This window comes from Tympanuchus pallidicinctus, unplaced genomic scaffold (genome assembly GCF_026119805.1).
Source record: "Tympanuchus pallidicinctus isolate F22 unplaced genomic scaffold, pur_lepc_1.0 scaffold8, whole genome shotgun sequence".
Taxonomy (NCBI): domain Eukaryota; kingdom Metazoa; phylum Chordata; class Aves; order Galliformes; family Phasianidae; genus Tympanuchus; species Tympanuchus pallidicinctus.
The window spans coordinates 53729562-53754245 of record NW_026294802.1 but is presented as its reverse complement, the minus strand read 5'-3'; the positions used below and the strand labels follow the sequence as shown (position 1 = coordinate 53754245).

General features: G+C 43.2%; 1 protein-coding gene across 2 annotated transcripts; it reads right to left on the bottom strand.

Annotated features, from left to right (window-relative positions):
- Window positions 1-627: 627 nt before the first annotated feature.
- On the bottom strand, window positions 628-23364 carry QSOX2 (quiescin sulfhydryl oxidase 2). 2 transcript variants are annotated; one of them, XM_052668630.1, is made up of 12 exons: window positions 23119-23364; window positions 19347-19447; window positions 19012-19060; window positions 17938-18046; window positions 17655-17745; window positions 16029-16174; window positions 14988-15131; window positions 12945-13074; window positions 10672-10794; window positions 9526-9676; window positions 6517-6705; window positions 628-4498 (listed from the first exon to the last, which is right to left on the bottom strand). In XM_052668630.1, the coding sequence occupies exons 1-12, from the start codon at window positions 23348-23350 to the stop codon at window positions 3948-3950; spliced, it is 2016 nt and encodes a 671-aa protein (XP_052524590.1). In that variant the 5' UTR covers window positions 23351-23364; the 3' UTR covers window positions 628-3947. The 2 variants fall into 2 exon arrangements, with proteins under 2 accessions (XP_052524590.1, XP_052524591.1); XM_052668631.1 differs by having other exon boundaries at window positions 17938-18043.
- Window positions 23365-24684: the final 1320 nt, after the last annotated feature.

Here is a 24684-nt window from a genome sequence, read left to right as displayed (position 1 = left end):
CACAGCAACACCGAGCTCTGCTGGGTGCCACGGCCAGTGGATGGGTGGGTGGGGATGGATCCCATCCCAGGGACGGCTCTGAGCTGCAGGGCGATGGCAGGGGGAGAGGGATGGAGCTCCTCGCACGGGGTTACAGCAGCGCCCCCAGCACCGGAACAACTTCGGCTGTCCCCGGGGCCACGAGCAGCTCCTGGGGCAGGCAGTGACCCACGCAGCCTCTCTTAAGCTTGGGTTTCTAAGTGGATTTTATGTCTGATCCTCTAAGGAAGCAGTTTAAAAGCCTGCGTGCTTGCGGGTGCTGTGTGGCAGCCGCTCCCCGTGAGCAGCTGGGCAGGGCGGCAGCCCAAGCCTCAGCCAGGTAACCTTCAGCACCCATCTGAAACAAGGCAGCACACCCATTAACTTCGGACAGTGAGGGTGGGTCATCCCTACCCAGCCCGAGGTGAATGTCTGCATTTCTCCCCATGGTATTTGGGCTGTAACAGTGGAAAAAAATGGAGTAAGACTTTCCAAATTCATTACCTACAGAAAACAATGGGTATGATTTGAACTGGATGTGCATACAAGCTGTGCCTGCACTGGAATTCAACTAAAAAGATCCCAAAAACACAGATTAAAAACTCCAGCTGCACCACTTTGCCCAAATGTTTGTATTTTTAACAAGCACATCAGCTTACAGTTCAGTACAAAATATTCACTTTTCCTTCCTGGAGTTTAAAAACACCCCTGACATAACAGACACGAAAACATCAATTACTGAATCTAAATAAATAAAACATTTAAATAACGGAGCTGTTACATCCAATGTCCCAACATCTGATACGCAGTGCACAGATGGAGAAAACACACCCCAAAGCTTTGGTTCCACTCATAGATCGCAGTCAGCTCTGAGCAGCAGCAGGACGGATAACAGTGCTGGGAATCATAAACCAGAGGCATCACAAAGGATGCCAGCGGGGCTCTTCAGCACTCAACCTTTTCCTTCTCTCTCTACGCAGGTCCAGTATTTCCTCTTCACAAACATCTGAAGAGCAAAGAAGGCTCCACGAATTACCAAGGCCCAGAAATCCTGATGGGAAACGGCTGCTCCAAGGATGGTGGGAGCCACAGATGGAAATGGCATCGCAGAAAGTCGGTGCACGGCACAGAAACAGAAGTCCCAGGAGGAAGGGGACTGCGAAGCACTGCAAGGAGATGCTGTGTGACACCTGCCAGCACAGCGGCAGCACCACGCATCTCCCAGCAGATGTACAACATGCATACAGCCAGAGGGCACGAGGGGATGACATCCGTCACGACAAAGATACCAAATAAGAACAAGTAAACCAAGGTTGGCACAACTGAGTCCAAAGTCAAGAAAACCTTTCCAGATGAGGGCAGCAAAAGCAGTTCAAGTGAAAACCTGCGCCAGCTTGCTGCTAACACCACGGGAGCATCAGCACAGACAAACCCACACCTTCGTGTCGTGCTTCTATGCTAAGAAACAAAGAACACCACTGCAGTTCCACACGTCTGGCCATTTTGTCACGGAAGTTATTGGTATGTACCAAAGCAACCTTATTCCAGCAGCACATTTGCTGCTGTTCTGATGGCAGAATCGCCTCTACAAACCTTCAAAGCCTTTCTTTTTCCTTTGGAGATGAAAATACAATGAAGAGTCAAACCAACTGGGGTCTGTAAAGCATAAGGGAAGCTTAAAGCAGTGATGACTGTTCTTCTGCTTCAAAACACCGCTGGCAGCAGGAAGCCCAGCAGTCCCAGGGAACTGCCACATCTCCCACAGCCCTGCGCTGCCTTTTGCTGTTCCTCTGGATGTAGTTCAGTGTTTTGGTTGCTTTGTTCTGAGAAGCAAAACAGTTTTGATTGGCTGATACCAGGATCTCCCCAGATCCGTCAGTCAGAAGTGAACCAATTTTCAAGCTTAAACTTCACAGGTCTGGGCTTTCCCATCAGCTCAGCTCCCCCTGGGAGCTCTCACGGGATGCCAGCTCAAAGCACAGTGGCACAGATCAGCCACCACAGGTCAGCCACCCTTCTCCCTGCTTACAAGTTGTTTTCATGTTCAAACCCAGGCACTATAATCACAGGGACTCCTACAGATTCCTAAAGAAAAGAAACCCACAAGGGCTCCTTGCACCAGAGCTCTCCAACACAGAGCACGGCCAGGGAAGGTGCTCAGCTGCAGGCACAGAGCTCACAGCACACAGATGGCTGTGCAGGGCTGCAGGTAAAACAAGCCTGACGTGCACAGAGTAACAGCACCATGTGAATGGAGAGCTTTTCCTGACGTGTTTACAACCACATGGGGCTGTTACCTTATCTGTAGGTTGTTTTGACACTTAAAGGAACCGTTCATCCGCCTCCATTCCATTACTGGAGTTTGAAGCTGCAGAAAAACCTGTCTGAAAAAAAAATCCATTTTGTAAAGAAACCCACTGAGTGATGAAAAAACATCTTTGCTGAGTTTTCGTGCTGAGCTTGAAGCTTTCAATGCTGGGATGTGCAATGCAAAGAGGCTGATAGATGCAGTACAAATAACAGAATGAATCGGCCAGAGGCTGCTCACCTCTCGTGTAACAGAAGAGCTACTGAACATTCAATTAAATTACAAGTTGGAAATGCAGAATTGAAAGGAAAACCCTTTTTATATAACATAATTAATCTGTAGAACTCACTGCCACGAGAAAACATTGAGGCCAAAACCTATTAGGATTAACTAAAGATTAGGTAATGGATAACTAGAACACGCTCAATTACATTGGATAGGATTATAAACTTCACTACCCAGAACATGAATTATCCTCACAGATCAGAAAGGAACTCCTATTCTGAATGGTAATTTTATAACTGTTTTCATGCCTCCTTCTAATAGCTGCCAGCCAGGATCCCTGTCAGATCTGCAGAGCCATTGGCCATTCTCCCCACTGCTGCCACATGCAATGGAAGAGCTCTTGGACCCACCTACAGTTAAAACCCTCCCTGACCCACACAGCAGAGCTCTCAGCACACCACCAACAGAAGCTGGCTGCTGTACTTCCTGCACAGAGCTCACACCAGCAGGTGACATTCCCATCACTGGTGGCACCAAACGAAGCATTTCTGCTGACTTCCAGAAGAGCAACGACTGTGACACAACGGAGACATTCAGCATTTAAGGAATGCAGTATTTCTACACCTGAGCATCTGCTCTGGCACGCTGATGCAAACAGCCTCAGTTTCCTTCACTACAAATGGTGTTTCTCTTCCCTGCAGTCCACCAGAATTGGCACTTGGCTAAGACCACATTCCGTACTGAGCTGCTCCTGCAGCTCACAAATGAGCCATCCAACACTCTGTTAATACAGCCAACAGGGGTGCACACAAAGCATCGGGTCTGAGTTGGTCGTTGCTTACACCTGAACTCCATCAAATGGATGATGGCATCAGCAAACACAATCAGGCTGCTTGCAGAGATGCACACCAGCCCCAGCTTCCTGTCCTTGCAGAGGCACACACATCCTTGGCTGCAACACGAGGGAATGGAAGAAGTGCTTGAAGACGCTTTCTACTCTATGTATGCAGTGTGAGCAATACTTGAGAAAGTCACAGAGGCTTAGAATCGACTTAAAGCAGACCTCATAACCTACACTGGTACCAAGGCTGATCGCATAAAGTCATGCTTACTCTGCAAGTGAGTAAATGATGTAAGCCAGGGAAAAATCCTCACTGAAAAACACAACACTTCCCTCACTGGGTATTTTGTGACAGCACCGTGTGCCTCAGAGAGAAAGGCTGGGGTTCTTACAGCAGGCGCCTCACATTAAGCTGACACTTGTGAAATGACTTGGGGAGAAAGGGTTTTAAAACAAGGAATACTGCATATAAAATCCCTGATCATTAATATTGAAGTCCTATCTGGTACTGAACAGCCACGTCCAACAGAAACAAGCTGGCTCCACCGTGAGCTGTTACACAGACGGGCGATAGTACTTCACCTTCCACCTCTTAGATCTCATTCGGAAAAAAAAGTACATGATCATCAGAAATAAGGATGATGCCACATACAGGACGACACACAGACTCATGTCTATGTTGGAAAATCCAATCCCTAAGAAAATGACAGACTGCCTGCTCTCCTGATGGTGAACGGCCTCAAATGCACCCTTACTGCTGTCTCTGACAGGTCCGTGGTTCCCTGTGAGCTTATTGAACAGCTTAGATTCTGAATCTCTTATGAGTTCTTGGTTCACGACCACGTTTTCTCTATTTCCACCTGGTTTCTCCTGCAGGCTTTTGTCTTTCTCCTCCCTTGCATCTTTTAGTTCAGTATCACTGGGGTCAGCCTGGCTCTCAACGTATTTATTAAGAATATTTCCACTGTCGTAGTGATGCTTCATGAACTGCAGAACTTGGGCCTCGTTCCAGCTGTGTAACCCTTTAACTTCCTCGTGACACTCAGGACAGAGGTCTGGAGTTGGCCACTGAACTTTGGGAAATTTTGGGTCTTCTGTCAGATCACCTGTTTGAGAGAAGGACAAAAATACATCAGAAATGAATAAGTGAGGCAAGCTGAACCGTCAGACACCTCAGCAGAAACTGCAGTGCGTATTTCACTTATAAACAGGGAGGCTGGAAAACAGACACACACCAAAAAACCCACCACAGCACAGTAATGTTTGTACTAAACCGAAGGCAATCACAAATTAAGCCGTCTGTGACTTCCCTGACGGGTGCCTGCTCTGTCCCAAAGCATTGCTTCCTCCTCTAAGGTACAAACGCTACCAGTTATTTTCCTCTTCTCTCACTAAAAGATGCAGCATTCAAATTCCAATACAACAGGATCCACAAGTGCTGTGGTGCTGGAAGGCATGAGAACATCACCAGCTGGGCCTTTCAGGGTTAACTGCAGTTATGCTTTGAAACAAATGCTCTTTTGCACTGGATGCTCTTTAATCTTCCAGCCTGGTCTGCAGTAAGCTGTTACAAACATTTGTCTCTGCTATTCAAATGGGAGAGCACAGGTCTGCCTTTCAGATGTCTTACAATAGAAAAATCACTCTGTAATCACTTTGTTTCACCAGAGAAAGCAGAAGAAAGACAACTCACGTTAAGATTACCAACAGAAAACTTAGTGCACCTCGTGTTCCCCTGCCAAAAAGAATGCACACATTTTGTAGGAATTGAGTAGGGCAGAGCTACAGACAGCAACCTCATAACCCACACCTGAGGTCTGTGCCAAGGTGCTTTCACTGACCACTCAAACACTGTTTCTCATGAAAGCTATCTATGTTGCCAGAAATACAGCTGCAGCTTTTAGGGATTACAAGAAGTTGCTGTCCCATAGAGAAATTTTAGCAAACTTAAAATGCATTATTTGACACTGTTCTTCATTCCAGTTACACTTCTGACTAACAGTGTTTCAGCCAGCTGCTGCATCATTTCACTCAATATCCACGTGGCTTTTCCAGTGACTGAATGCTCTAAAGCAGCACACTGCTCCACTGTAGGAAGATGTGACTCCCTGTGTTCAGTCTGGCAACAGCAGCAAACATTCAGGGATGAGTTTTTGCAATACCTCCTCATAGGCTTCTTTCTTCTTGGAGAAAGGAGACCAACTGCTTCTACTCACAACAGTATTTAATTCTTCATAAATCTTGGGAACTCAGCCTAACCACGATATAAACACAGTGCAGCATATTTAAATTGTAACTAATGCTACATTACACAGATCCATAACAGGAGGCGAGGATTAAGTGCAAAGAGAAACCAATTTTCTTTAGTGCTTTAGCTATTTGATATCCCCATAACAGAACAGATTAAATACAACCCAGTATTTTAGCTGTATTTTTAGTCCAATTGAAAACACAGCAATCGAGGCAGCGGGGGAAAACAGATATTCCTCATATGGCAATTTTGTTTTATTTGGTTGTTGATCTGATAATAGTTCAGGCTCTTTTATCCTGAGAAAGCCTCCTCTTCAATTATCACCCTCTCCACTAAAGCATCTTTCTTTCCAGAATAAAATGAAGATGAGTTTTAACATCTGCTTCAATTGTAACGGAAAGAAAAGTAATTATTTTTATCCACTAAGTAGCTGAACTGCATTGCTCCTCTTGGAAAAGCATCTCATCAAGCAACAGGTGACATCTCAGAAGGAGCATTACCTCTGAGAAGCTTTTTCACTGCATGTCATAAGAGATAAACTGCTCTACTGGAGTGTGGATCAAGTGTGGATATTCCTCAGTCAAGAAAAAGTTACCAGGCTGGTCTTTAGAGTTAAAGCTGACTGAGATGCTCTAAGTCTTGCTCTGCATACAAACACCCTTAAGGCTGTTAACCTTGCACACCAACAGAATTACAGAGCTGGTCTTAAGCCAGTGTTTCATAGGGGACATTAAGCTGAGACAACAGCTGCTGTTGGTTTGAATCCATGTCACAAAGCACTGCCTGCACGCCTGTTTGTTCCAAGACAAACTACACTGTATAAAATGCCAGAGCCTTTCAGCACAGCTACCCTGTGTGCGTTTTCCTTCTTACCTGCAAGTCTGCTATTGACTACATTGTGTTTCTCCCAGAGCCAGAGAACAGCCCTGTCCCAGGTCTGCACCGAGTCCATGGATTCCTTCGCCATCTCCTCGAAGTGCTGAGCACAAGCCTTGCATCCAAAGAAGTGATGGACGTATCTCTGCATGACCTCAAGCACTATTCTGGGATTGTCTTCCAGACCTAGAAAGGCAGGGGAGAAGCATTCAGCACCACCGGGACAAACACAGCTTCAGTGTGTGCTCTGCATAACACACCTGGCAGCGAACCCAAGAAGGGAAACCTTGTTCTCTTCTCATCCCATGGATACAAACACCTCCAGAGGCACAGAACCTGCCCCCTTTCCCATTGACTACCACACGTGTAGTCATCAGCACCAAAACCAAATGCTTGCCAAATTAAACAGCTCACGATGCAGTGCCTCACTGCAGTGCCTGAGCAACTGCTGCAGCCAAACACCTGGGAGGAACCCACAGCACAGAGCTTGCAGATTACGTGGTAAAGGGTTCCAGAACTTCTGTCCCTTTCTGGCAGTGAAAAACAGAGGCTGGGAGCACATGTGCTCTATGTACATGCTCAGAAAAAGAATCCTTAGCAAAACCTATTCAAAACTGCCAGAGTGTTTGTCTGCTGCCTGTGGAAGAGACGCATGGAGACTCCACAGCACACCTTCACTCAGAGCAGAGATGTTATTAAAGCCAATGAAAAGCAAACAATCTCTGCTCAGACATTCCATATCTGTGATTGAACAGGCACGTATAAATAAAAGCGAGGAGATTACAGCAGATTAAATTACCATCTTACAAGAAAGGCTAAAAAGCGCTTCGGAAAGTTGAAATGAATTTCAGACAAAAGAGTTTCATCACATGAACTGACTATGAACTTAGGAATAAAATCAGTAAGAAATAACCACTAGCAAACAATCTCTTCATGCAGAACAAATTTAACTGTAGCTGTTCTCCTGCGTAATGTTACATTCTTGAAGTTTCCTTCAAAATTCATTTTCTAGAGAGGGCTTTCAAATTTAGCAACGGATTAAAAGCTTCAGATATGGAGTTAAAAATCCACAAGCAAGTCTTATCCACACCAACAGATCCCAATCATCGAGAGCTCCTCCCTACAAATGAAGGATGCCCAGGATGAGATTTCTGCAGCGATTTTTATCTGCCTTCTGAAGTGAACAATTCTGTGCTCAGAGCTCCTTTGGGGTCCCCGATGTTCATCTCATTGCAGCTTCAAATGGCACAGCTCAACATTAAAACACGTCAAATTTAATGCAATAAAAACATTCCATCGAGAAAATCATGGTAAGTTTATGCTGGCTGCTGCCAGACTCTGCAAGGAGTGGAAACTATCAAGAAAAATCCAGCTGGTTTAAAAAGGAAACAAACAATTGCAAAATGGCTCATTTTGTTTGTTTTTCTTTTATCAGCCCAGAGATGAATCTTCTATTAACATCTGCCATGTATCATCGTGTAATCCTCCTTTTCTCTTTCCTCCCAAACTACAGCAATTCAGGGTAACCCTAATCTTTAAAGTGGACAAGAACCATAAAACCCTACCTGTGGTGGGAAGGATTAGGGAGTACATCATGCTTTTTAGTAGATGGGATTTAAACAAGCAATAAGGAGAGGAAAACCTCCCAAGACATAATCCGACAGTCTCAGACTGACCCAATTCTTTTGCCATAAGAAGTGATCATCACATATCTGCCCCGATTTAAATCGATGGGTAAAGTGTGCTGAAGAGTTCTCAGGTTCTGCAGTGTATTTTTAACTTCAGACTGACTACAGCTTGGAAGATGGAAGCAATGCCAGCTGTGATGTTGTACACCTAGATATTCAGAATGCTTTTCAATTAGATTCAGTTCCAGCACTTTGCCCCAGAAAAGGGGCAAAAAAAGAGGCAATTCAACTCCTGCACAGCTACTACAGTATGCAGCACAACAAAGAGATTCAGCCTATTGTCCCACGAATAACAAACAAAACAAGGCAAAATGAGAGGAAAAAGCCCTACAGCATGATGAGATTAGCTACTCTAAGTATGCCTATTTGCAGGGCATTCAACATTACGAATTGAGTTTTTCACTGCGACTGTAAACTATGCTGGACAGATAAATGTATCCAGGATTTGAACTATATTTGTATTTAATGTATAATTGACAACTGGAAAACTGCAAACTACTGTTACCATGGCCTGGTAACACTCTATCTAGAATTCTTTGCAGAAGACATTAAAAGCCTGAAATTAAAAAACAAAAACGAAATGGAACAATAAGCAAACAGTGCACTGCCCTGACAAGAACAAAATCAGGTGAAGAACAATATTTCAGCATCAATTTTCTTTCCATTGTGCTGAGGCAGCATCTACCTATGCAGAACGTTTCTTCAATAGGAACCAACATCAGAACAGTAACACTCTTTCAAAGATACTGCAAGTCTAAAAACAAGGGATTTTACCAAGTGTTTGCAAAGGAGTGAATGTTTTGCACTGCAACAATTAATGGGGACTCAGCTGAAAACAGTCTTGAAATTCTGTATTGCTGAAATTTAATTACAGAAGGGCTAATGGCTGTCCAGCTTTTATTGCTGCCAAACCCCGTGGTTTCATCTCATCCTTCTCAAATAAACAGCGCGACCTCACAGCCTCAACAGGCTTCCTCCTTTTTCAGGTGGTTCAGAATTTCTTCCTTTGAAATTCTCCCCCTCCTTCCTGTCTTACTGCTCACTTCCCCAGGGTCACGTACTTTCCTCCTCCATTTACCACGGTTCTAAGCAAGGACAAACTGACACACTTTCTTTTAAAGCCTTCCCACCGCAGGGAAGCTACGCTCTGACCCCTGCTGGCAACAGCCTGCAAAGTGAGCCTGGAAAGACACTGCCCATGAATGTATTAGCCAAGAACTTACAGGAAAAAGATAGCTTGAATCCATTACCTGTTTTGTTGCCTAGCAGATCAGCTGTGTGTTTTTGCCTTCCAGACCCTCACATAACTGCTACTTACCCGTATTTATCAAAGCTGTTGGTCGCAGCGCAGCTTGCACAGTTAGGGTATGAAACAGCTTCCAAAGGGAGCAGGTATAGCCTCTGAGCTCCGGCCTGCTGCCCTGACAGCCAACCCACTCCGTTCTCTTAGTGAGAAATATCCCAGAAATCTGAAAAGAACACATGTTTCAGATACATGCAGCTCTGGGACCGAGATTAGCTTCAACATTTGTACACATGCTATTTCTCTCCAAAGCCCATTGCTAAACTCACCCATCTTGCAAGCACATTACACGACATGCAGTAACAGTGATGTTAAACCTGCCAAGATGCACATCAGGGATGCCTGATTAGTCTGCCAGGATACCTTAAGCAGCTTAACTTCCAGAGACTTTTTTTTCAGCACAGTATGAAAACAAGACACACACACTGCTGTGAGCTGTGTTACAGCTTCCATGGGCACAATAAAAATTGTGCATCACTCAGCAACATCCATGGAATTTACAGCAGTAACATCTTAAGAGGATCAGATGTAAAATTAATGTTTATTTCTTCTTAAAACTACTACTGCAAATGAAAATCTTGCATGGGATTTCTTTCCAATGATTCATCTCTGATTCCTAAAACACACACGTCTGCTTTCCAAATCCCACACAGCAATCCCACTTCATGGGGAGAAAGACTCACATTAACTTCTATGCAAAGACAGCTCCATCACAGTGCTTTTCATTACCAAACCGAGATGGGATTCCTGGCAACGACCAAAGTCAGGAAAATAAGTAGGAATAACGAAGAATAATTCACCCTTCAACGGGCAAATTTCCCACCTTTTACACTCTGAACTTGAGAGAATTCTGCTGATAGCAGGCATAGCAAATAAAGCCAATTCTAACATCTCTGCTCTCCCATGGTTTGAAGCTGGCATTAAGGAAGGCAGCAATGCTTGCTGATAAAACCACGCCAGGATTGCCTGCTGCAATTCTCTCATTCCAATTTCTTCATGTGTTTTTTTTTTTTCTGGCAATGATTTCACTTTATTTTCATTTTAACCTTCTTATAACTCCATTACGGCTGAGGGACCATCAGTCAGTGATGCCTTAGATTTATACAGAATCTTATCCTTTACTAATGCTGTATTTTACACTGGAAACTGGTAACAGCTTACCCGCATTTTGTTGTTGACCAGATCTAGAATAGCATCATAAGGGATTTTGTCTAATGGAAGGCTCACCAGCCACTCCTGCAGGGTCTCTAACAACTTCACCACAGGCTGACGGCCAGGAAAAAGCTGAGGATATTAAAAAGAAAAAAGAATATAATATTTTAAAGCACAACTTCCAGCAGCAGCATGACAGTTTGATGTTTACCTAAATGTGTTTTCTCATCTCTGAAATGCATTAGCTCAGTTTAATAGACAAGATTTGCTTTTGTTGTGTGCTTGTTCTGTTTATCAGTAAAGCAGTTTACCAGTTCTCTCACAGTAACTCACAAAACTTAACACACTGCATTTGTAAAATGTTAACCAGCACAAAGATGCTCAATCTCAAGCAGAACAACCTTGGGCAGATGACACAGAATTTTCTGTGAAGGTAATTCAGCTAAGCACACAGCTGGAGGAGCATAAGACCTAAGAAAGGCTGAAATCCTTTCTCACTCTTTGAATATAAATCACAGCAATGGTTCTTATACCTAGAAAAATAACTTTCCTTTTCATACGTGTGATTCCCAAAGTGGTTTGCAAATGGTGATTACATTAACTTGCAAGTTAAAGTAGTCAAGCTCTGTCAGACAAGCACAAGGAGCTGTAAGTCAGGGGTCATATCATTATTATACACTAGAAATGCTTGCCTGATTGTTGTGTTTACTATGGAATTGAGTACACAACATCTTCTAAGCACCCTTCCAGAGGAAGGAGAAACAAAGCCCCTGTACCTGTTGTCTTAAACACATTCCATGCATTTAATAGATGTCAGGAGATGCTCTGCAATACAAGTCCCTTTGCAGCCACTGTCCAACTATACAACTAAAACAGCTTACTTCTGTACTACAGCCAGCATCTATAATCCTGTAGGAATCCCAAAATACCATACTTTACTATCTAAAAAAAATAATAGTAGCAGAGTGTCTGTGGTAGATACATTTCATGGAAGAAAAAAGTAAAATCTAATTCTACAATAACGAAGATTTCCCTAGTAGGGGGGCAGAGATCAGACCTCTGGGTTTAGAATGTAGCATCATTTTAAATGCTATTAAACAAGAAGATAGGAAAAAAGTGTTGGAAGTCCTGATTCACAAAGCTGTTGTTATGGATTGAATGCTGAGAACTTTGTTAAAAAGGAAAGCAAGAGACAGGGTTTAACTTTGAAATCCAGTGCGTGAGCCTGCAGAACGATGCATGTAATGACAGCACCAACACTGCAAACTCAGCATTCTGACTGCCTCAAATGCAAGCAGTGCACATGTCAGTAAGTGGGAATTGTGAGTGAGAACCAAGAGAAAAGCTGTTCAAAACAAAAGAATGCAAATGAAGGACAGGAGTCCCCATGCACAATGGCAATCTGGAGATGAGCGTGCAACAGCATTCCCCACTTATGCACTAATAGCCAGGGAAGCAAATGACATAAGCTGGCCAGGAGCCATCAGGAAGAACAGAGGATGTTTTAGGGATAATATGATGGAAAGATTACCACCACACTTTCTTAAAGAAATGAGGCCAGCTAGAGATTTCTGACCTCTGATGGCCGCAGGGGGGCAAGAAACCGACTGATACACCCAGATAGCTGGGAATAGATCATACAGCCCCCATTATTCCCTTAAACAGGAATTGGTTAAGGTATTTTAAATAAAGCCAAGTGTTAGCAGTCAGTAAGTACATCTAGAGTCTGCCTGTTTCAGAAGGCTGATGTGACAAGGTGAAATACCATTTTTTTTTCCAAGTTAGATGGCACGTGTTGCTGTTATTACAGGTGATGTGCCTGCATCTTCATTTTTGGAATACTCAACCTCAAGATTCAAGATTCAGACTGAAGTTAGAGATTTCTAAATAGAACACTACTTGTCAAGCATGCACAATCCAAAATTAAACAGTGAAAAGAATACTTTTACTTACTGAGTTAAAATAGCTATTTACCCCAAAGATCTGATAAATGGACTGTATTAATAGCATTCATTCAATATGCTGCAGGCTGCTTAGCCTTTACTCAAATTTGATCTAAGATGAAATTAAAATGCCTTTCAGCTCTTTAAGGATATCAGCACAAAGTAACTCAAAAACAACATTTAAAGAAATTCACAGAACTATTTTTAAGCTATTGGGAAAGCACACACTTAAATACATTCTGAAAGACATTTTGAGAAGCTTACACCACAATAAATTTTACGTTACAGCCTTTTTTATTTTTTTTTTCCTTAAAATAACCAAGGAGTGGAAGCACACACCTTGGCAGAAATGGTCACAAAATCCTTGAAGGTCTTCAGCTCAGCTCCCTCAAGCATCCTGTGTGTAGCAAGCTCCACCCGGAACAGGTAATGCAATCCAGATTCAAGGTCAGCCATGTACAACTTCGATCTGAAACACACACACATAAATAACAGCGTGACAGGGCTCTTTCACTCCTTTTCTCATCAGTCACGAAGGTAAAATTGATATATAGTAGGTGCCATTAAAGCTTCTACATTTGCCACTCCACAGTGATTGCAGTATAGCCTGCAGCAGGCACAGGGAATACAGCAGTTGCTTCAGGTGCTGGGAATGGTGTCAAGTTCATTGAGACCCACTGCACCCTCCTGAACAAGTTGTGCATCACTCAGCTCTGAGCTCAGACATGTGAAGCAAGACCACACTTCAGCTTTTTGTTTCCCAGCCAGCTGCACCTCGCAATGAAGTCACAAACCACCGTCAGCAAGGAAGCAGAAATTACAGCTTCTCTCCAGAATCTGACACAAACAGTAAAATCACATGCTACCAGAAAAGGGAGACTCCTGCTTAACATACAGAGATGATGCACAGAGCAGAGGTACAAGCAAGACTGGCAAAAATCATTATTGGAAAGGACTGAACCTAGCAATCCTCTGCCAGATGCAGCAATATTGCTGCAGGCTCCTTGGATACAGAGTCCTGTGCAAACAATTTTATTCACAACTGCTCTCAGTTACACACCTTATGACAGGGACAAGTAAAACAACTAAAGCAAATTAAATATTTTAACATTCTCACAACTAAATGTCTTTACAACAAGAGCTACTTCAGATAGAATCCATCAGGTAAAACATCCTATCTTTCAAGGTTCTCAGAGTCCAACCTTCACACTGCATCATGCAGAGCAATGTAACTGAAGTTCATACAATATTCTTTTGTAAGAGCTCAACAAGATCCTGGTTTCCAAACCAAACAAAAACAATCATTCAGCTGCCTCCACCTCTAAAATCACATGCACGAATTAACATACATTAAAATGCAAGATAGTCTACATTTTTAACAACTCCAACTACAAACTTACTTTGACATATCTCCTTAGTTAATAATGTACTCACTTAAATTGAGAGAAAAAAAAAAAGAAAAACTCTGCTGGCTTCAAGTTTCTTGAACATAGATCCATACGTGTGCATAAGGGTCTCCCAGAAAAAGCCCATTTGAAAGATACTTGCACTGGAGATTCATATCAACAAGATTTTGGCTTCCTGGGAAGCAGCTACATTTAACTAAGCTGTTTTAATAATACAATGCTTTATGTACAGTATTTTACAATAGTCATTGAAAGAAGATGACACTAATAGTCTCCAAAAAAGGAAAATAAGTACAAAATGAAAGCACTCAGTCCTGTATCTTTTCCATCTAAAGATGCTGAGGGATTATCTCTCTGCAAAGCCTTTGTATCCTTCTCTCAAATAGAGAATGGGGAAAAGAGGGTAAAGATAAACCTCATCAGATTTGGTTTGGCAAACATCTTTCACAGAGACTTTAGCATTTTCAACTGCATTTGCATTTTTGAGCATTTTTAGTGGGCACTGCTTACTTTCCAATACACACAAAGAATAATCATTTTCTACAGAAATGTGCTACAGCTCGTTGCTTTACTGCTTATTTTTTCAGGGAATTGATTGAAACACTGCTCACAAACACAGAAATGTTACCTGCATTTGGCAGAAGCTGTAACCTTGGTGCTGGAAATGAACTAATTCAGTGTCATCTCAACATACTGAGAAACAGATCAAGCTGAAGCAACAGCTGAAGCACTGCTTTGGTGCTGTAATTTCTCCAGCAATAAGCATAAATGCCTCAAACTTTATTCTGCAGAAGAATGAAGATCAGAACGTCCGATCAACCTATTCAAATCGAGCTACATCAGATGGGATAGAAAGAAATACCATTTTCATCTGCAGCAGAACTTTACAATGACAGGGCAGCCTCCTGCATGGCAAAAAGAAACTGCATGTGAATTTTAATAATCAAGCATTGATCTGAAAATCAGAATTGCTTACTTATCAAATTCCTTCCACGGCTTCATCTCTGCGCTCTCCTCCTTGTTTCCTTTAGCAGGCAGCTCAAGTGGTGCAAGAAGTTTCTTTCTTACACCTGGCAGCGACTTCAGGTATGAAGAAAAGACCGACCGCAGGGGCTTCAGACTGGGTGCAAATGGACAAAATTCAGATTATTTTTATCTTGGATTAATAAAACATCCAAAGCAAACCAGCATATTTATATCACACTCGCTTTGTTCTCCATTTCTATTTTGATAAATGGTGATGATTTTAGGAATAGTAACAAAAATAACTGCAATAAGTAGTCGAAATTCCACATGAATTAAAAACATCATTGTTCATCAAAATATCAGCTTGATTACACAGGCAGTGTCCACATGGAGAAGTATTCTGACTCAGAAGCAAGCTTGTCAGACCTTGGAGGCATTGCTGATTTTTTTCATTTTCATTCCAAAGTGTTTTCCTTCCAGATACATCACAGCAACAGGCACAAAGACTGTAAGTAGGCAATAATGGCAAGCAAGCTAATATCAAGTCACTTATTAAAATATATATATATATAACAATATTAAATGCTTCATTAGGAACAGCACACAGCTATCAGCATATGAAACTCCAAATAACAAGCAGCCACCTATTTCCAGACAGAAGCACTACAAAAGTGGCTACTTAAAGAAAGTTTTACAGTAAATAATCCTGTCAGTGCAGCGCAGCAAGCCAAGGGTTAAGAGATTATGAGGCCACAGGACTCTTTCATATCAACTCTTTCTACTGGCATAATCCATCTCTACATATTATAAGCATTCATAAAGAGCAAACTGTATAATGAGAGCACTGAATACAATGATTAACAGCTGAAGAGTGCTCAATACAGACAATTTTCAAACACAGTACACTGGGTACACACTAAGACACAGTGTCACCATACACGTGCAAAAATGACTATAAAATAACTTACTTTGTATAAAAGGAAGCTATAAAAAACAGTTGCTATAGCTTGGGTGAATCCCCCTATGTTCCCTTGAGGCAGAAACTGCTCACCTGTTAACCAACCCGTGCGACCCATTAGGATGCATCAGGTAGCACGAAGGGACTGAGGTAATCCCAAGTTTCTCCAGGAAAGACTTATCAAAATTCACTGCTCTCTTTACAACAATGTTTTCATACTGGATCAAATCCAAGATAACCTGGGTAACAAAAAGGAAACACAAATTAAATACCTTGCAGGTGGAATATCCAGTCTTGCAGGACAAGACAGGTAAGTAAGCAAAGCGCATCAACCCTTAAACTGCTCACCAAGAAAGTGCATCTGTGAGCATCCTGTGGACACCAATAATATCAGATGAAGATTTACTCTGCAAGTTATTTACTCCTACCTTCAATTCTTTGTTCTATTCTGATATTTTTCTTTTCCAGTCTAACATCTGAAGAAAACATGAGAATGAATGATGAAATGTCCTCAAACCTCAAAATAGAGCAGGGAATATTCCATAGGCAACAGCAGATATGTTTTGTGCTACATGTGCAAGGTAAGTTTCCACTACATTTTTCCTTTCTGGGTGCATATTATCTTTGCTATGTTTCACCTCACTTTCAAACTTGTAATTTAAAAGACCCCTCTTTTAATCAGTAATAAAAGCACAGACTTCATTTCTTCAGCTGTTGTGTCTTCTATTAGGTTTGTCTATACTGTCTAACGCTGAAAAACTGAAAGTAATGTTGTTTTTATTTTATCAAGCTGCTTTATAAATACAGAATTCTCCATAACATTAGCAAATATTTAGCCTTCTGAAAGCAGATTCTATTCTTCTTACTCAGATGACAATCTGCTTTCCCTGCAGAGGGGAAACAGTGTTAAAATCAGTGACAAAATGCTAGAGAACTTGATAATCATCACCTCCTTTTTGGTACTGCCTACAAGGACCAAAACAGCAGCTTCCAGAAACCAAATGTCTGGAAGCAGTCTGCTTCTCAAAGTGATTCTTGTTTTTGGCAGCACACCCTCCTCCTCTTGTACAACTCAGTCATCTTGGCATCAAATCTAATTAGAAACATTTCACAGACACAGGATGTTTCTGCACAGATTATACCTAGATAATTGTGCACTTTATTTACTTTACTTATTCCAGATCTTGGCAGCAAGAGAAAAGTAACAGCTCTAGGCGAACAGCAGGCTCGTTAAGTGGTGAAATGAAGCCAAATCAAATATTTTATTGGGGGGGGAAGGAAAGATCAAAGACTTTCACTTCCTCAGTGGCTCAGAGTGGAAACAATTGCATGCTATCATTTAAGTTAGAACCACTAATATTATGAATGTTTCTCTAGCAGTCACAAAACATCCGACAATGTTTTTGTTGGGATTTTCCTGCTCTTGAAACAAAAGAATTGTGCTAACAGTGAAACAGCTAAATTAATCTTCCTCTCAGGTGGGAACAGAAGAAGTTAACATAACACGGCGTACATCTGCAAGCAAGTTCTTCTGCATAATTAAATACAACAGCCTTATGTAACCACCTGACTTTATGATATCTCAAAAAACACGACCTGACTTTGACCATCCTTCAATCCAGTCCTAGAATCACAAGTTCTCTTGCTCGACTAACACAGAACTCAGCTGTTCCATAATAACACCCTTTCATGCTCATGATGTCACAAATCATGCATTACCTCTCGGCCAATGTAGGAGTTATTACTTTCGACCACAACAGCAGTGTAATGAGGGGTTTTCTTGTCAAAGAGAGAAGAAACATCACTGGACCTTTTATGAAAAGATAAAGCATTTAGCACAGGAGAATGCAATAAGCTCACTGTAAATCAACAGAACTGCCTTTTACTATTTCGTAGTAGTATTGATCACAACACTAAAAAGCTTACTTTAATAAGACTATCTATATCATGTTTAATTAACACAGCAGATGTACATTAGCTGCATTTTAAACAAGGCACTTACGAAACTGGACCCAAAGGTGGGCAAGCAGGAGGTCTTGACTCCTGAGAATGGTTCTGCAAGAAGTCAACCATCACCTGGCGAACTGTTTGCAGCTCACGATCTGCTCCTGCTGAGTCCAAGGCACAAAAACATGCAGTGCTTCAGACAACTGACACACAGCTGTGGCAAACACTTCAGGTGCAGGTTTTCACACATTCTCATACTTTCCTGCAGCATTTTCGTTTTTTGTTTCACAGTCAGATTGGGAAAAAGAGGCACTGTTTTCTGTCTGACGAACAGGTACCAAGGATTTAATTGTAAGATTGCAATTTAAGGTTGGAATGAGAACATAAGAACTATCAACCCATCCCAAAATTTATAAAATATCAATATAGATATCTTGATATTTTATAAATCTATATACAAATAGATTTGTAAATATATATTTACAAACCTATCTGCCTGCCTTGCTGGTTCTCTCTCAAAACAACGCTTCATTCCAAATGTGTGTTTGTTTCCACAGCAGTTGCAGATCCTAGTAGCCTTTTTTCGATAAGGATATTCATGATGGATTAAAAACTGCAGATGTGTGGCATTCATACCAAATGTGACAGGTGACCTTACAAAGCCACCTAACATAAAGGAATAACTGACCTGTGAGATCATTTTATCAGCTTTAAAAGGAATAAATCAAAACGCAGGAGCTCTCACAAATACCAGAAGTAACAGGTACAGCTACAGCCTAATTCTACACAAAGGGTTAATGGTGCAGGTGGTCCTTCTTCTGACCTTTGGCCTTTTAAATGGTAATCCATTAGAAAAGACAACATTACTTTTGTCCCCAGACAAACCACCTCAAGCTGTGATCCTGTCAAACACAGGGGATAAGCCTGCTTTCAGTTAGTCAACATCTGAATGGGGGTTCCCCAATGAAATTCAGGATGCCTGGAAACTGACTGACAGTTCAAAAGGCACCAGAGCCACGACTGAGCAAACTGCATCTCAGGCTGCAGAGATGTGGGCTGGTTTTGTCCTCTGGGACTTCCACCCCCCTCCAAATGAGGGCAACTCACACTTACAGCAGGATATTCCTACCTTTGTAATTTTCTCCAGTCGTAAACTGCTTTGTAAATGCTCTGAAGAACTACAGGGGAAGAAAAAGAAAAGTATTACTGATTTTAAAAAGTCACTTTTGAAGACAAAAGTTCTGGTTTCACACAGTCGTTTTTAGTTTTTACAGCTGTATTACAAAACATTTCTATCTCTCCATTCACGAAATAGTTTTTACTCCTAGCTTATAGTTCCAAAGCCCTGGCTACAGCATCAGAATTTCTAGTAAATACTCTCTGCAAATAAGTTGATTTGTAAGTTTTAGTTATCATACAACACACATCATCTACCTAAGGCAATAAATTCATCACGGCACTTACCCTTACAGTTGGATAGAAGTGGATCCCATACTCCTTACACGTCTCATAGTTCTCTTCTTCCCCGCAATCCAGCACACCAATTCTAATTGCAGACTCCCAGTCTGAAAACAAAAATGTATTTCCATTTTCAGCAGAAGCGACCTCGGATCCCAGCTGCAGACTGGCCTGGTTCCCAAGGAAATCAACTCCACAACTCTGACAGATTCCAGTAGCACAGAAACCAAGCCTTAGGTTGACCCTTGTTCACAGGCCATTTCCATCCTCAAGATGAATGAAGGTCATTGAACAACTAAAAGCTCCCTGGCTGGTTGGGCTTCTGTTTGTTTGAAGCTGCAGCAGTATTCCCAAAACATCTAAATAAGAAGAATCTCAACATACAATGTGACAATTATAGGACTGCAGATTTTTTTCTAATCGAGTCCAAGAAGATGAAATAGGGTCCAACCCAACAGAAGGTTCCAAATCAGTTCTGCAGTCAGCTAAGCCCATAAGCTGAGCACGTGGAGCACATTCAAATGAATAAAACAAATCCAATAGATTCTCATCCACGTGGCTGACAATCACCAAATGCCACATTTGCTGCACCAGGCATCACAGCTAATTCTCACACAGGCTCACTGAGCTCACAACGTTCTCAGAGGCCTCCAGATCTGCATTCAGCCCAACGCTTACATTTTGCCCACTGAAAGCTGTCTTTACTTTTTAGTGCTCCTCAGGCACATGCTTCTAAAATACCCGAGTTTTAACTGGAGTGCTACAGAGTTGGGTCCCCATATCACTAAATTCCCTAATTTCCTTTATAAATGTTTCATAGGAGTCACCACAAGAGTTGAAGTATTTCCATAAATGCACCTACATAACTTCAATAAAAGCTTTCAATTCATTCATAGCTTTTTCCTTCTCCTTTCGCCAGCTCTGCTCTGCTGCAGCAATCACTTTAAGGAAGAACTGCTCCAAGAGACTCCTTATGCAGTTACTTTTTACAGCTAAGCTGAATCAAAACAGCTGTGGGCAGAATTTGAAGACACACCATAACTCCCAAGGATCAATAAAATATAAAATAAGCACTAAAATTAAATTTGCTTTTATAGCAAAGAGCCCGAAAGCTTCATCAAGTTCAAGATCTGATTGGATGCCTGGCTGCTGCTGAAATTTAGCTTGACCTTTCCTTGTCTTTGAAGGAGGATGGGGCAGCTGAGTGGGAATTTCAGCACATGCCAACAGCCCAAAAGGCACAGCAGTAACTACAAGCATCCTGGAGCAGATGGGCACACATTCACAGCAACACAAAAGATACAACAGTCCATTTTATCAAACAACATGCAAAACAAACAACAACAAAAGTTTGGCTTCTGGATATCCAACCCATCCAACTTTCACCACTCCTCCTTTTTCCACCTGCCTTCATATCCTCCTCCACACCATGAATAGGAGCACTATGAACCCAATGCAAATCGCTCCCTTATAACAATGAAAATGCATCTCTGGCAAAACACTTGGGCTAAAGAGCACCAGCTGGGGGTGTGCTGCTCAGCATTTGCTTCTGCTTAGTGAGGAGCTCCTTGTTTCTAAGAGACGTGAAAACTGCTGCAGCACACGGCCCATATTGGCAACACAGTGTAGATTTGTTTCAAAGAAAACACTGCTGATTTTTATATAGCACTTTTAAATAGCACTATCATTGCACATCTAGGCTGCTTCCAGCGTAACAGCAACGTTTCTGCAGTTCCCCAAAACAATTTCTGGAAGGAAAATGTTGCTGGATTTGGGACAACTGTGCAGAGAAGTGGATTATTTCTGCATATAATTCAAGGGTTGTATGTGGGATCTCTATGAGTTTGTCACTTCTGCACAGAAAACCACTACATGTAATTACAGCCCACAGACATTCTGGTGGGTACATTCAACCACCTTTTAAGTTACCAGAAGTAAACTGTAATACAGCTAAATGTGTGGTTAGGGATGCAGCAGTGACAACTCTACTCCTATTCTGAGAGAAAGCATCACAATGAAAACTGCAAACAAAGCATGCTCTGTTCCTGAGTTTCAGAAGCATCATCTTTAAGCTTGCAGTCAAGTTGCCAAAGATCAACAGATGAGAAATGAAATAGCTCTCAGATGAGGCTACCCATGGAAAGCATGAGCATTCTTAGTCTTCCACTACAACCCAGCCATTCCCAGTCTGAAGTGGAAACGTTCTGCTGCCCAATAACACCAGACACCCATTTGCATTTGCTGATATGGCCAACATCCACAAACCCCAAAATCCACTTTTTCAATGCAAGTCTTTCTGAAGACTTAGACCCCACTTTATTGGTCCTTGAGGGGTTACAGCAGTACAGTGCACATCGTCGGAACTGCAGATAAGTAAGAGAACAAGGACCTGAAGCCATTAAAAATTACCATGATTGCCTACAAAGATATCACACCGCTGCAGTAAAACATGAACATTTTATTTTGAGAAGAGCTCTGCTCACTTTCAGCTCTTCATAATCTCCATTGCAATGCCCACACACCTCCTGGCTCTTTCATGTCTTTAAAAAAAGGTCTAATACTATTTTGGCCACAAGGCAATCCAATTACAAGGTGAAAATGTTATGCAAGCTTATGTAAAGAAACAAAAAAAAAAAGAGCTGCAGCTTATTCAAACAAGAAAAGCCATGAAAATAACAAGTGCCTGAAAAGCTTTGAAACCAGTACTGCTGTGTTTCTTGCTCTTTGAGTTTCTGCTCGGTCCAGCACATGACAAACACCCAGGGCCATACTCTGGGCAGGTCCATTTCTGTGCCTCTAAAACCACATCTAAAAGCATATCTAACACTGATCTACGCTGTGTGTTCATCATCATTGCTTCTCACATCCAAGGCTGCCAGAGAAGCCAGAGCTCCTCACTGTCTCAAACAGAAACCACATCCATGCACCAGAACTGCTGCCTCCGCCGTGATATCATCTCTTGGGTAAAAAAAACACAGTAGAGTTTGCAAGCCTTTAACACATTAAGAGCAATTTCTCCCAAGATTCTGTCTCAGTTCAGCTCCCCACCACAGCTACAAACATCTCTAATCCCTGCAGGTTCCTTGCATCAGCTCTACAAACAGAGCAGAACGCTGCAGCACGTGCCAATAAACCCAGTAGCAGATTGAGATGCAGCAGTGTGAGCATCCCCCTGTTGAGGCACAGAGGCCAACGACTCATTTAAAAGAACGGTGTGATAACCACAAAAATGTGTGTCCCTCTTTGCATTATCACCTGGCCATTCTTTTTTCCCTTCCAACCCACTCCTGCTCTGTTGGTTTTGCACGATCCAACACCAAACACACGCGGCATCTCCAGCACCGCAGCATTCACGTGTTTTCTGCTCAGAACGGGATGATTCCTTTCAAACAACCAGAAGATGAAGATCTCAGAGAGCTGACAGTCGGAAGGCATCTCGGTGCACCCACCATCAGCCTGCAGTGCCACCTGGGCAACCGAGGAAGGCTGCGGGTCGGAAGGGCCGCACAGCTCATCCATCACACACACGGCGGCATTTCGGTGCTCGGCTCCCCCACGTCATTCAACCTGGAGGCTCACCGCTGCTCCCCACAGCCGCTCACAGCTCAGCTCCCAAGCAGGACGCGGTCCGGGCAGCGCCCACGGTCCCGCAGCGCCCCACGTGCGGAGGCCCCGCAGCCCAGCCAGCCCAGGCCCCGCGGCCCACACCGGCGGAGATCCCGGCGGCCCGGCCTCGCAACGGCGGTCCGCGGGCAGACCCCGGGCCGGGCCCCCTCACCTTTGACGTCCCCCGCCAGGGCTCGCCAGGTGGGGGCGAAGGCGATGCAGTGTCCGCAGGACGAGCTGTAGAACTGCACCACCCAGGCGGCCGAGGAGTTGAGCAGCGCTCGCCGCACCGTGCCGGCCGCCAACACGTTCAGCGGATCCTCCCCGGCCCGGTACAGCCGCGCCGCCACCCCCGCCGCCAGCAGCGCCAGCAAAACCAGCGGCCCGCCGCCACCCGCCGCCATGTTGGGACGCCGGCCGCTCGGGGCGGGGCGGCGCGGCGCGGGGCGGCGCCATAACAACGGCCGGGCGCGGGGACGCGGCCTAGCGGAGAGCGCGGCCCTCAGCCCGCCTGCCTGCGGGCACCGGGGGGGAGGCTTGGAGTGCCCGAAAGCGGGTTGTGGCTGGCAGTGCTCGCAACTGCTCCTTGTAATCACGCAAGGACCGAAGAGGAAAAGAAATTGATCCAAATCCTCGCATTTCAGGCGCTCCGTTTCAATTTCAGGGGTTAAAATGTAGGCTAGGATCGTTATGGCAGGCTGGCTGCAGCAGTGTGATATCTTTGTGGGCAATCATGGTAATTTTTAATGGCTTCAGGTCCTTGTTCTCTTACTCATCTGCAGTTCCGACGATGTGCACTGTACTGCTGTAACCCCTCAAGGACCAATAAAGCGGGGTCTAAGTCTTCAGAAAGACTTGCATTGAAAAAGTGGATTTTGGGGTTTGTGGATGTTGGCCAAATCAGCAAATGCAAATGGGTGTCTGGTGTTATTGGGCAGCAGAACGTTTCCACTTCAGACTGGGAATGGCTGGGTTGTAGTGGAAGACTAAGAATGCTCATGCTTTCCGTGGGTAGCCTCATCTGAGAGCTATTTCATTTCTCATCTGTTGATCTTTGGCAACTTGACTGCAAGCTTAAAGATGATGCTTCTGAAACTCAGGAACAGAGCATGCTTTGTTTGCAGTTTTCGTTCTGATGCTTTCAGAATTGGGTTGAAACGAGATGACCTTTAAGGTCCTTTTCAACCCAGGCCATTCTGTGGCTCTCTGTGCAGGAATCCCACACACCGTGCAAATCATATGAGAACCAGCAGACTCTGCCACATTTCCCTATTTTTGCCCATTTCTCTGTTTTTTGCCATCACCATCTGAAGTTCAGTCACATCCTTCCATCCACGTGCACTGCCCTGAGTCATTGCTTTCCTTGCACCACGCTCCATTGGAGCTTTTTGTCTCCAAGCAGTAACAGGAGGTGGTTACAACAGTGCAATCCAATGATCTAAAAGGAGAACCTTCATGTAGGTGCTAATTAGGATTTTAAAATCCTCAGATACTTCAGAGCACATTTTGTTCAGAAGAACTGCTAAAAGTGCAAAGATGAAAGAGATGGATTACGGGAAAATTAAATGTGGGGTTTAACTGAGAAATAATCATTTTCTATGAAAGATAATGACTCCTCTTGAGGCTAGTATCGAGATTTATTGACCCGGGAGGTTAATATTGATCAAAACCAAGGCAAACAAAATATTAGACCTTGAAGTAGAGTCAACTTGATATTGAAGTCTTGCCACTGACTGAA